At 42.2% G+C, this 13,287-nt stretch overlaps 1 protein-coding gene across 3 annotated transcripts in view; it reads right to left on the reverse strand.

Moving 5' to 3' along the window:
• Positions 1 to 319: 319 nt before the first annotated feature.
• The window catches only part of LOC113008322 (neuropilin-2-like), a 92,937-nt gene continuing 79,969 nt past the window's right edge, over positions 320 to 13,287 (reverse strand). For 2 of the 3 annotated variants that reach the window (XM_026145670.1, XM_026145668.1), the window contains 2 exons: positions 4,284 to 4,346; positions 320 to 3,572 (listed from right to left, as the gene is read on the reverse strand). In XM_026145670.1, the coding sequence (XP_026001455.1) occupies positions 3,247 to 3,572; positions 4,284 to 4,346 (389 nt within the window). In that variant the 3' untranslated portion in view covers positions 320 to 3,246. Of the gene's footprint in view, positions 3,573 to 4,283; positions 4,347 to 4,711; positions 11,511 to 13,287 lie in introns of those variants that run through there. The other variant, XM_026145669.1, reaches the window with a different exon arrangement.

A 13,287-nucleotide genomic window follows, 5' to 3' on the forward strand; every position in this document is an offset into this window, starting at 1 on the left:
ACAAACAACAGTTTGAATAATCTGGCCAGTGCCGTAGGTTTGTGTTGATGTAGTGTACATATGTGTGTCTGTCATTAGTGTGTGTGTGTGTCCATCGAGACAGAAGAGGTAATACTATGTGGACTTCCAGAAGGAATGAGTGAGTAAAGTCACGCAGGAGGAGAGACAACTTCATGAGTGTGTGTGTCTCATTGTTTCTATAGAACTGTTGCAATATATTCTCTAGTCATGTTTACAGTGTGTGTGTGTGTGTGTGTGTGTGTGTGTGTGTGTGTGTGTGTGTGTGTGTGTGAGACAGAGAGAGTAAGATATCAGTTGGGAGAGAGAAAGAGTGAGAGAGAGCAAGCAAGAGAGACATAATGAGAGAGCTCCAAGGCACTTGGAAAACAGTCCAATGAAAACACAGTTAGATGGACAGAAAACTCTCCGTCTCCCTCCATTGTTCCCTTCCTTCATCTCTCTTTCAACACCTTTTACTATTCCCTTCATCTTCTTTGTTTCCTTAATAGGCCTCCTGGCTATATCGATGCGTGCCCTTGAAAGAGGAGAGAGGAAGACAGAGAGAAAGAACGGGGGCTGCAGGCAAAGATGCACCGAGCGCGACACGTTCTCCTCCTACATCCCCCCCATTTCCTCTGCTCTTTGAGTTTACACCGTAGAAGATAACAACGTGATATTTCACAGGTTCAAAATAAAATCAAAACCTACTTCCTAGGATTAAGGTTTCATCTGTAAAAGAAAGAGGCGGAGTTCAACGTTTAGTCCTCCAGTCTGAAGTCGTGTGTGTCTCTCATCGTCCACCTGTCCTCCTCACGCTCATCTTCTATCTTTTATTTTGTTTGCTCTTTACTTTCGCAGTCTTTGGATACGCTCACATGCACAGAATAACTGGATTGGATATTAATTTAATTAAAGTTGATTTAATGTTCCCAGTTGAAACTTTTTGGATGGATTTTCTTCTATTAAAAAATATTAATTATGCTCAGTAATTTCTTAAATAACACAAGTGAAGTTTGCATTAGAAAAATCTATATTTCCCCAAACTTTTCTCTGTCAGAACACAAGGTTTGCAGATATTTTTAACATCAGTGTTTTTTTGTTAGAGCACTTCGGGGAATATTAAAGCCGACCTCGAGTCGGCAGGACTCCAACCAAACATGGTTTCTTTTTAGAAATGTCAAACAAATTACTGGGCGTTGATTCGGTTAGATATTCATTTGCAGCACTTTCATAAATGATTAAACCTGTGATAGAAGCTGCATCTTTATCCTGCTTTTCACGTGTTGCATCACAAAGTAAAACCTGTGTTTTTTGTCAAATTTGCACGTTTACCTGCTTTTTCTTTTGCAGTCTCACTAAATGTTTTGCCACCAATAACATTTCTTTATTTTGTGACTCAATTGCGTGCATGAAATACAAACAAAATAGAAACACAACAGCAGAAACACACCTGGGATGCTATCAGCTGTCGAAGATACCTTTAAGAAAAGGTAAGAAAGGCTCAGTTTAGGCTAAATGATCGATTGCTTGGTATTTTTTTTGAATAACACCCTAACCCTAACCCTAACCCTTGCATGTAAACACAACCATTTATTTGTCTTTGCCTCTGTCTTCCTCTCTACCTGTGTGTGTGTGTGTGTGTGTGTGTGCCTCCTCCTGTTTATCAGTCTCTCCAGCAGCACTGGCCCTCCTCGATGGCTGTCCTCCGATACAGCGTATACTGTAGTTAGCTTAAGGCTCGATTGTGTGTCCAAAAAAGTCGACAGTGCGATTTCCGTTCTCCTCCTGTAGTCTTTCTTTCACCTTACATCTTTGAGCGGCCTTTGTTTAGAAGGGTAAAGTGGTGGATAAGCGGCGTGACGACTCATCGCTCTTAATCCCCGCAGCCCTACCGTGCACATACAAGGCTCTTTGGCAATCCATAGGTTGCAATAAAACAATCACTGACATTTTCTTCACACAGTGTCTGTCCATCATTTGGGCATCGTACAGTTTGGAAAGCAAAAAAATAGAGATATATACCAAAAACAAACTCTAGAATACTGAATCTAAAGCACGACTCCATAACAGCATGTTAGATTTTGATAAACCTCTGATTTTCTGCCTTACTTTATCCTTCCTCTACTCTTTGTAAAGACTCATAATCTGTAATGGAAAATAGGCCAAAATAGCTAGTAAAGGACTGAAAGAACACGTAAGACCGTGGAGTCCAACACAATGCTAAAATAAAAGGCTAAAAAAATGGCATAAGAGCTCTACAGGGCGGCTACGAACTGAAGCTGGCTTTTCTTTACCTTTTTTTCCCAAAGAGACACAAGTCTAAAACAGAACAAAAACAGTCACCATTACTCTTCTATGCCACTGGTTTCACGAAGCGCAGACCGGGGCAGACAAAGGAGCGAGCGAGCGCGACATGGCAGGCTAATGGACGTTAAAAACTCACAGAACTCATATCCAACACTTTCAGAAACAAACCAAAAAAAAGAAAATGTCCTTTTTCATACTCCTTTCCTTCTTTGCCATTAGAAATCTAGATCATTTGAGTTGTGTGGTTCAATATCTTTTTTAACTTTTTTTGGAGGGGGGGGTTAGGCATTCACTTGATATGTGTTGATTTCAGTCAAAAATGACCCACTGAACCCACCCACTGATGCCCTGTGGAACATGCTTCTGCTGTTCGCGCTGAAGTTTCACGTCTGCGTCAGTCACGAGGGCGGATCATCAAATTCCTTTCTTCATCAAGAATCCCAACATTTTAGCCCAGACTGTGCTGCCATTTGTAGTCCAAATGTCCAGACTGTCACAGGTGCTGTAGTCCATTCTTCTCGATGTCATCCCAGTGGCTCGTGGGTAATATTCAATGGTAGATCAATCATTAATACTCTTTTTTTTTCATTCCTTCATTCAATCACAGGCTTTTAGAATCGAGCAGGCTGTCTCCTGCAGGCAGAGGAGAAAATGGACTATAGGCGGGGGGAGACGGGGGTCACATGTTCCCCTAGTTTAGGCCTCGTAGCATGTAGGGGAGATAAAGATCACAAGTTCCCACTGGCACATAGACAATCGGGGAAACTCCGGGTTCACCCCGTTAGACATCAGAGCAAGGGGTTAGCGGGGCATTAGGTAGGGGACACGGGGGTCGAGATTACAGATAGTGCTTCGTTTTCAAATTGTCTGAGAACAAGATGACTTGCGGGGGCTCGCATCTTCCCCCACCATCACTCTCCAGAGTTCCCCTCTGAGTTCTCATGCCTCTGAGCAGCACCTCTGCTGGTTCATCTTAACTTTATGCTTGATCCCGTCGTACAGCTCAAAGTTGTAGTTCTCCAGTGTCGTGGAGGAGCGCGAGGAGAGCCCGCTGTAGGAGCACGTGCAGTAGAGGAGGAATCCCGCGCACACCGCTCCCAGCAGGACGCCTAACGAGCTCATCACGATGATGGTGAGGAGGATCGGGTCGAGCGTGTACAGCCAGGCGTTGTCCTTGTCCTTCTCTGACACCAAGGTGACGGAGGGGGGGTCCATGTTGGAGGAGGGGGTGGAGAAGGAGGATGGCCACCCTGGGAACACATAGTCTGGAGAGAAAATAGGAAATCTTAGCAAGCTGATGTATTCAAGACCACAGTTGTTATTGATTAGCAACTTTGGAAAACGTAATGCAATTAATTACTCTAAAGGTACGATCTGGTGCATGTGGTGAGGGCTGAAGTGTGCACTCCTACTTAGTAAGGCAATCGGGCTAATCCGAATAATGAATGTGTACACACGAACAAGCCAATCCACAATTAAGTGCTGCATTTGCAGTGTTTTATGGAAGCACACACTGCAGACAAGCAGGAAAGCTGTAAACAGACAGTAAACAGACTTGTTTAGCGAGCTAAAAGCTGAGTACTCTCGTCTTGTTTCTGTCAAGGGGCTGAAAGAAACAAGGAGCAGTGGGCACACACACACATGTAATCTGTGATTGTTACAGACAGATGTTTTTCTCGGTGTCCAGAAGGAAGCTGTCTGTCTCACTTTGTCTGCCGTGGAACATGAAAGAGGAGGAGGACGAGGAAGAACGCACACCGTATGCACACGCAGACATGCGCTTTTGCCAGCTCGCTCACACTCGTCTCCTTTCTTTGCACAAAGCAGAGATTGTCTGTCACCGTTGCCACGGGCTCTTTTCTGGAGGAGCCATAGGCACGCCTGTCCTTAAAGAGCAATTTCACTTGTCTTTGGGTGAGACTTGTAAAACAGCCAGTATAGCCCGAGGCTGCGAGGAGAGAGGAGGATAACCTCACCTTCGTTGATGGGGGGCTTGTGGTTGAAAACAGGATCTTTTTCAAAATCTATTGGCCTGGGATCTGTTAAAGAGACAGAAAGAATAACAGTATTAATCGAAACCGTCTGGAGCTACTCGAGAGTCCCGCCGCGATAACGTCGCTCCGTGTCTACGCTGCATTTGTAGATGGGTATCAAACAGCTCAAAGAGTTTAAACTTTCTGAAGAGATCAGGGAAGAAAGCTCCTCCAAACTGTTTTGTTCCGCGCTCAGTCTATCGGCGAAAAACAACATCCAGTCTTACTGAACTCTTCTCCCAGACTACCTGCGTAAAGCCAGCAACTTCCATTATGTGATAAGCATCAGTGCTCTTTTTTTATTTGCTTAGAAATGAAAAGAAAGACGCGAGTGGAGGCTGAATTTAAAAAAATGAAAGCACACAAAACAGTTTCATAGAAAAATATTACCTTTATTACCTTCACATTCACCACAGTTTATTTTCTTTTTATTCCAAGACCGTGAAATTCAACAAGCTAAAATACCACTTTAAATGTTCGAGGCAGGCCAGAGTGCAAGGCTTTGGAGGTTTTGAGGGCTCGATTCTTCTTCAGTTTTATTCAAGGAAATTGACGTTACAGTCCCCAGAAATAAATGGAGCAATATCTGAGCAGCTGATAATCATTTACTGCCAGAGCAGAGGAATCAAAAACACATTATGAAGTGAAACTGTAATAGATATTCAGAAGATAAAAGGTGAAAAACTCATTTAGAACATATGAAAAAAGCTTCATTTCCTCGTCTGTGAGACAGTTTTGGCATCTTGCGATTACACCTTCAATAAACTGCATTTACAAACTTTGCATATTTTCTTCAAAGCTTACAGATGAATTCCTTTAAATGACACCTGCTGCACTATTCGCTCATGAATGTCGTAGAACTGAGTTTAAATGAAAGACTGTTTTCTAAAAATTGATTTTCAAACCCAATTAGAGAACAAACTAAAGGAATTAACCAAATTTTAATTTCATTTCAAATATTAAAACGACAAACAAATCCTATGCTAATTGAGTGCATTCAATTAAGCAAACAGTGGAGCGTTTCTAAATGTAGTTATTTGACTGACATCAATATTTAATGTCCTCAAAGTGCATGACATTGAAAGACAACCATCAAATCTTGACAGAGGCAGAGAAAGTGCACAAAAGCAATATAACAGCAATGTGGCTTAGGCCGGGGATGAAGAAGTTTACAGCCTCAAGGCTGATTTTACTCAGGCGGAGCGAGTGAACTAAACTCAGCTTCATCTGAGGCCGTGTTTCAAAATCATCAAGCCTCTCTGCTTCCAACAGATTTACAGAAGAAACATTTAATTCATTAAGAAATAAAAAACAAAGCTATACACTAAAGTAAGATAAAATCTCAACGCGTGGTTGTATCTAAATTTACAATCAAGCTGAAAGCATGAAAGGTTGCAAAACTAAAAAGTGATTAAAGAGAGCGTCAGCAGCAGACTTTAATGAATTAATACTCTCGTGTAATTAGATGTAAAAACAGTGCAGTTATTCAGAAGTTAATGAACCTGGTAGCCGTGCTGTAATTATGTTTTAAAGGTTCCTACTGAAATGCAAAAGACGACACGTCTGTAAATCTGCTGCCTGACTACAGACCCTCCACGCTCTAAATTCTCCTTTTTCACTGCAAGCATTGACAAAACATTAAATCACTTAAAGAAAGATAAGAAGAAAAAATCAGGATAAAAACCAGAGGTTTGGACGCTCTTTGGATGACTGCTGAACGCTTTCTAATGATCCTGGCTGAAAGCCCTCGGGCGAGGATCCTGAGAAGAATCATCGCATGGATCTGAAAGGAGATTAAAACTCCCCGTAGCCCCATTTTATCTCCCTTCTCCAATTAGTAAAGAGAAAAATAAAAAAGGATCTTTTTTATTCAGGAAGAGACAGGGATGGCTCTTTGGCACCATTCGCTGTTCCAGAGGGGCCCGAGGACCTGTTAGAGTGCTTGTACGATAATATTTCCACAGGAGGAGGAGGAAAGAGAGAAAAAATAGAGATGGCCTCAGGGCTAGAAATGCTTACCGCAGGGCTTTATGAATGCAATCAGCTCCATTATCTAATTAGAATTATTAAAAGGCTTCAAAGTAGTCTGTGATGGAGAAGGGAGAGGGAGGGAGGGAGGCTGATTTATAAGGGCCGCGTGAAAAGACGCCAGAAACTTGCAAAAGTTCGATAGAGAGTGAGAGAGAGTGCAGGGGAAAAGTGCACGGGTAGCACAACATAAATACACCCGTATATCACTCCTCTATTTGAATCCAGCCCCACATTGATTGGGTTATGGCACAAGGCTGCTAGAATGAGTCATATAATGTGTAAATCATACGCGAGTCGATTGATATGGAAGGGAGAGGGGCTCGGCACACTGGAAATGGATATGCAAGCACAAAATAACTAAAATACTTGTTGACTAAGGCACAAAACAGCATTTTATAAGATGCAGCATGATGAAATAAGCCAATATGGGGAATATCTGCAGTGTGGAAAAAATGCCTGAAACAATGATTTTGATAACGGTGTTTTGAGAGCTTGCTGCAAATCTGGGTTCTTGGCTAATAGAGGTCTGCGGTGGTTAGATGGCGTTTGCTCGTCTGTGTGTGTGTGCAGTGCAGTGAGGCTTCATCACGCTGTCTATTCTGCCAAAAGACTTCTTTCATCTGCTTTTGTGTTTGAAACAACCTGCCCTCCTCCATCTATTCTCTCTTTCCTTCAATCCAAACCACAACCTGCCTCCCTGTTAGCCTCCCTCTTAGAGTAAAAGAAAGATCTATCTTTAGAAAGTATAGAGAGCATTTTTTTCCTTTTACTTCTTTCATCTCCCTCCATCTCTGGGCACATTCTTTGGAGAAAAAGGGGGCTCGCTTAATGGGCCCTTCTCCTCTGAGAGATTTTGCTCCCCTCCATTTCTGCCTCTCATTTTCTCTCCTGTGTTTTTCACTGGGAGGATTTGCAATGAAGGGAAGGAGAAGAACAGGAACAAGTGGGTTTTGATAAAAAGGCTCAGGGATTTGGGCATGAACAGAATGATGTAGGGGGTAGAGATGCTGTGAAGTCCACTCTGATACACCGTCAGCTTCACAATCTAGATAGATTTTTTCTGACATCATGTGAGCATTCTTCATAAAACACGTTAACACTTTAGATTTGCTTTATTATGAGCTCCTATCTTATTCAAACTAGAAGCTTTAAAAGAGCTTTCAAAGCTTTCAAAACACTAAATGACACCGAATAGTTTTTTTCATCCCAGTGTGCAGAATCAATATAATTTTTAGTCAGCAAGTATAAAAACAACTATAGTGTGACTAGTGTGCACCAGCAACACAGAAGGACAGAAAGAACATTAATCAATTTATGAAAAGATTCACAGTAGATGTAAGTAAATTAAGAAGAAAAGTGCTCATGTTCTCTACACTGCAAAAATATGAACCCGCTAATCAGAAATGCATCATGTTACACTTGCTGATTAAATACACAATCAAACTTATGAAAGCAGTCCTGTTAAAATGCCAAGTAAGACCAAGACGAAACATTCAATTCATTTCAATGTTGTTAGTATTCAAACAATAGTCACATCAAGGTCTTTATAGTCAAAAATAAAGACCTACAGAGAAAACCCCAACAATCAGACACCCCTTATAACCAAGCACCTGGCGACAATGGGAAGGAAAAACTCCCTTTTAACAGGAAGTTACCTCCGGCAGAACCAGGCTCGGGGAGGGGCGGGGCCATCTGCCGTGACCGGTTGGGGGGTGAGAGCTTTCTTTAATATGACTTGTAACTTGTATAGTTCAATTTAAAAACAAACTGTTAACGTTTCGGAGGGAATAAATAAATAAATAAATAATGAAATAATGTGGTTGCACGTCCTTTTATAACTGGTTTGCATAGAAAATTAACCAATGACATTCAAAATCATGCCAAACAGTAGTCAGCACACACCTGCCATCGGTTAAAGAGATTCTGACTACAATCAAATAAAGTTCAGCTGGTCTAACACGACTTTTCTGACACTTGCTTAGTTAACACTTTGTTACTGACTAAAAGAGACCGGGTGCCCCTCCAAAGTGGTCAGGGAGGTTGCCAAGAGGCTGACCGCGACGTTAACCACACGTGACAACAATTTCTGCATCCTTCACTTCTTTCATAAGCATGTAGGAAAATGTTCTACGGTCTGAATTCTGTGGCCACAGTCCAGAAAGTGCCCATCACCAAAACACCACCAGACCCACTGTGAAGCACGGTGATGGCAGCATCATGGTTTGGAGCTGTTTTTCTTCAGCTGGCACTGGGGAACTTAAATAAATAGTAGTCAAGGTGCAGGGAACAAGTCTCAAATACCAACCAACGTTGGTGCAAAACCTTCAGGTGTCTGCTAGAAAGTTCTAGATCGATATGAATTTCACCAAGTCATCAAAAATATCATCACCAGAAAAGCTGAACCCAAAAGAAAACCTGTGGGGTGACCTGAGGAGGGCTGTGCACAGGCGACACCCTCACAACCAGTTTGGAGAGGGTCACTAATGTTAATTTACGATGTGCCATGCTGACAGAGTACTACCTCCAAAATGCTGTGTAATGCAACCAGCTTACTTTAAATGTGAGATTTCCCTCCTTTTAAGGATTTTAGTTTGTTTTCCATGTGAACTGTACAGGATAAACTGTCGGTCACATTAAAGATGGAAAATGTTGGAAATGATTTATCTCGGTCTCAATAAAACCTGACATTTTAACAGGTGTGTCGACTTTTTCTATCCACTACACAGACCATCATTGCAGTGAGTGACAGATGCCGATTAGGGGTGTAACAGTTCAGAAGCAGACACTAAATTTGCGATACATCCACGGCCTCGTTTGTTAGACCTCACCGCCGCTGCGCTCTCATCTTGTTATTGATACGATATGGAGATGATGTAAAAGTTAAGTGCATCAACTCAGTGCAAGACTGTAAATACAGACAGACCATACGTGACAGCCATGGCAGACTAACTGCAGGGTCACGTCTGGTACATTAGCCAAGCTTTGCTGTAAAATCCAGTTTAAATGAGCGTCTGTTTACTGGAGCATTTTTGTGTTAGTATAAACAGCATGCGTTTGCAAATATGGGATGAATATTAGCAGCTGACAGACAGATGTTGCGTCCTGTAATGATGTGCTAAATAGACATGACTTTGTATTGCTTATGATAGCTGGTCATGTGGAGCTGATTAAAAGCAGCTGTTGCCTACAGGAGAGGATTAGGGCCACTGAAGATGAAAAAGTGACGACTCAAAAATATTTTCCTCAGTGGCCCTAATCCTCCCGTCCAGTGATGTCCTGTGAAGGTAGGTAATCGTGTCAAAAACCTGTTTGCTGCTTTTTCTCGTTAATTCAAAAGAAACATGAACTGTACCGTGGATCTGGAGAATCGTTACACCCCTAACAGAAAATACATAAAGAAAAAGTTACATTGTTGCTGCTCTAGAATCAGTCGGCAGTCTTTAAGCAGATAAATGATTTTCCAAAAGGCTTCAGTTGTAAAATGCTCTTTATCAAAGCAAGTTTGGTCTCATTTATCGGACTGGATACCAGTGTTGGATGTGTTAGAAACAAAAAAGGCCTTGGCAATTATGTGCAGAAAGTAAAGACTGTTTGTAGATTGTTGTATTTGCAGAGATTTAAGAAAAACAATATTCCACATTCAAATGATGCACGATAGTACTTCTTTTCTTTTTGTTTCATTCACCCAACCTAATGTGTGCAAGACATACACGGGTGTTTAGTTTGAACATTGACAGACACAGGCATCAGATTATCCACGAGATCCAGGCAACAAACTGTAGAGTCAAACTGCATCCATTCAGACTCTTACTGGACACAGAGGCACTACCTCATATCGGAGGTTATAGGTTTAAAGCACGTTTTTTAAAAAGGCATATCCAGAATGTAATGAAAAACACACTCAAAGTAACATGTGAGACTTGAAAATCTCAGAAGTGTCCGTGCATATATTGGTGCGCGTGTTTCAGCTGATGTGATGCGACGTGAGCCGTCTCAGAGCTGCAGGGTGCATGTGCAGCTGTCTATCTGTCACAGCTGGACCGGCAACACTAATTCTTCCTGTTTTTTTGTTATTAATCTGTCTCTGTCACTATCTCAGTCTCGCAAACACACGTGGGCAAATAAAATTGGGCTTCATTCAGTCCCGGAGAAGCAGCCATCACTCTTAATGCTGCACACAAACACAGCGTGTCTTTTCTACCTGTGTGTAAATCCTTCCTCTGTCTGACGGGTATCTGGAGACAGGCAATGTCCAAGCTGCAGATCAGAGCGGGGCAGACAGACAGATCCTGCTCTGACATTTACTGAAGGTGGGGGATATGCTGTTACAACCCTGACATTGTACGCTGCATGTAAATCCAGTGTGTGTCATCCACAGCCTGTTATTCATACTACCTTTACTGTGATTTACTGTGGTCATAATCCAGCTCGCTTTCAGGGTTCAGGTATAGAAGCCAGTCTACGCTCGACATAAAAAAAATTGCCCCACAGTGTCGTTATCAGGCCCTCTTCAGCCATCAGAAATACAACCGAAGCTCTGTCATCTGCTCTTCAGGGGTACAGTTTAATGTCAGGACTTCTTTCTACCAGTTTAGTGTACGCCGATCAGTTAATTAGATCAGCCGTCAGCAACGTGCACTGGAGTGCCTCTGTGCAGATCCTCATCAGTGAAGAGCAGTGATTATGCTGAATACGGCTTCTTTTCACACCCCTTGATCGCTTCATTTAAAAAACATACTATTAAATCAGATGGGCCTTTTCAACACTGGGAATCGTAGCTGTCCTCTTTCTCCAGTGATATGGTGAGCATGGGTTCCAGACTCGGCCCGGTGCTTGGGTTCAGGTTGTTTTGGTTAGGGCTATGGATCAGATTACAGCCTGGGTTTTGGCTCTGGTACCAGTTTTGGCGACCTTGCTGATATGGCAGTTGGTTGTTGCGGTACGTCACCGAATGATGATGACTACTGCTGGTCTTCTTGGTCGCCCAGTGGTACCGGTGGCAGCACAGTATCACCAGCACGGTTATACTGACCAGCACCAAGAGGGCACCGCCTCCCGCCAACACATAGTACCAGAAGGCAGGGACTGGCTGCACCACCACTGTGTCTACTGTGGGCTCCATTCCAGATATGGCACCCCCTGGAGGGCAGGAGGACACATTACTGGTTGGCTCAGTAGATGAGCAAGGCAGGCATGCAGACTGCATTAAAGAGTTCAGATTTAGAGATCTATGTTCACTTCACCCCTGTCAGAGTGTGAGTGAGCATGGCAGGTCTGTCAAACTCTGAGCATCTCCACACACTGAAGCATGCTGCTGCAGTAAAAGTGACACTTTTTCAAACATTATAACTTCAAACTGCAACACTAACATGCTTGGCTAACTTTCCTATTAATAATAATGAGTTTTATTTAAGGCAAACACACTTTGTTCTGGTAATAAACTAAATATATTAGTTTGGCTATCAGCTCACGTATGCTAATAGTCGTTTATGTTAGAAAAGCCTCCTTATCATAATTAACAATATTAAAACTAGAATGACTGTTTAGTTGGACTCTAATTTGTGGTTTCGTTCCTAATTCTACTTGGACAGAATTTTCCACCTGGAGCCTGAAAAGGCTTCTGAATGTGGCCGAAATACCTTCTTAAAAAAGATGGCAGCATTTGATATCTTCTTTATTTGCACATCTTTCACATCTATAATTAAGGTGTGAGAATCCAGACTGTTTGTAAGGGGAAATTTAGCTTATTATATCCATATTTAAAATGTGTTTTGCAGCACTTTAAAAGAATTCATTACGAAAACTAGGAGCGTTCAAAGTCTTCTGAGGACAGAAGCAGAACATTTTTGCTTATTCAGCTTTAATTAGAGCTAATTTATTATAGCGTTTGCCTAAAATCATTGTAAACTTGGAGAGAACAAAGAGCTTGACAGACCTAACAACAGAAGCAGGGGTCATTTACTCTACAGGGCAGTGTGCCGAAACTCTCGTGCTCGCCGCTATTTAAAGGTAAGAAAATAAATCAGGCAAAAACCACTTTAGCTTTAACATTTTGCTGTGTGTTAATATTTAAACAACCAATTAAAGGCTTCATTTCTTATAAAATATTTAACTTACTGTAACTCTTCTCTCTCTTTTTTTGATTTATGCAAACATCACAAGCATTAGCTGCACATTGACACGCAAAGGCCCATGCCATGCGTTCAGATTGGATCAGAGAATGCAAAGCCTTGATTATGCAGTGCTTGGGCGACTTGAACAAAGGGCGGGGAGTGTTAAGTGGGTGTATTTGCTGGGATGCGGCATTTTTATCGGGGCAAGATCAGACCGAAGTTGAGTGCGGAGAGAAAGAGATGGAGAGGGAGAGGGGGAAATTACAGGGGCAGAGAAAGGATAAGAAAGAAGGCATTATTGGAGGAAAGAATGGAGTGAAATAGAGAGGGGTGGTAGAAAGTGAAAGGAGAGAGGGTGCAAGGGTGGGGAAGAGAAGGCAGGGCGCTAATCCTGCCATGATATCTTTAATCCTGCATTAAAGGGTTTGTCTGAAAGTTCAATACTCTGTCAACTCGCAGTGAAAGAAACCCGCTGAGAGAGAGGTTATAGAAGAGAGAGAGAGAGAAAGGAAAGGGGGAGAATAAAGGAAAGACGGTGCATGAGCAAGAAAGACAGGAAGGAAAAAAGAGGAAATAGAACTGAGGCGAGCGAGGACTAGATGGGATGAGAGAGAAGGGGAAAAAAAGAGCTGAAATAAGAGATGGAGGAGAGTTGCAAAGCAGGATACAAAACCTCACGGAACCAGTAAGCTTAATTTAGTCTTTTTTTGAAGTTCAGACGCACTCTTTAAGGGTTTAAAATTGGCTGTGATTGTAAAGCTGCGCTGCACGGAGAGTCTTCCCACCGGTGGATTAACTGACAA

Source organism: Astatotilapia calliptera, chromosome 16 (assembly GCF_900246225.1).
Source record: "Astatotilapia calliptera chromosome 16, fAstCal1.2, whole genome shotgun sequence".
Lineage (NCBI taxonomy): Eukaryota > Metazoa > Chordata > Actinopteri > Cichliformes > Cichlidae > Astatotilapia > Astatotilapia calliptera.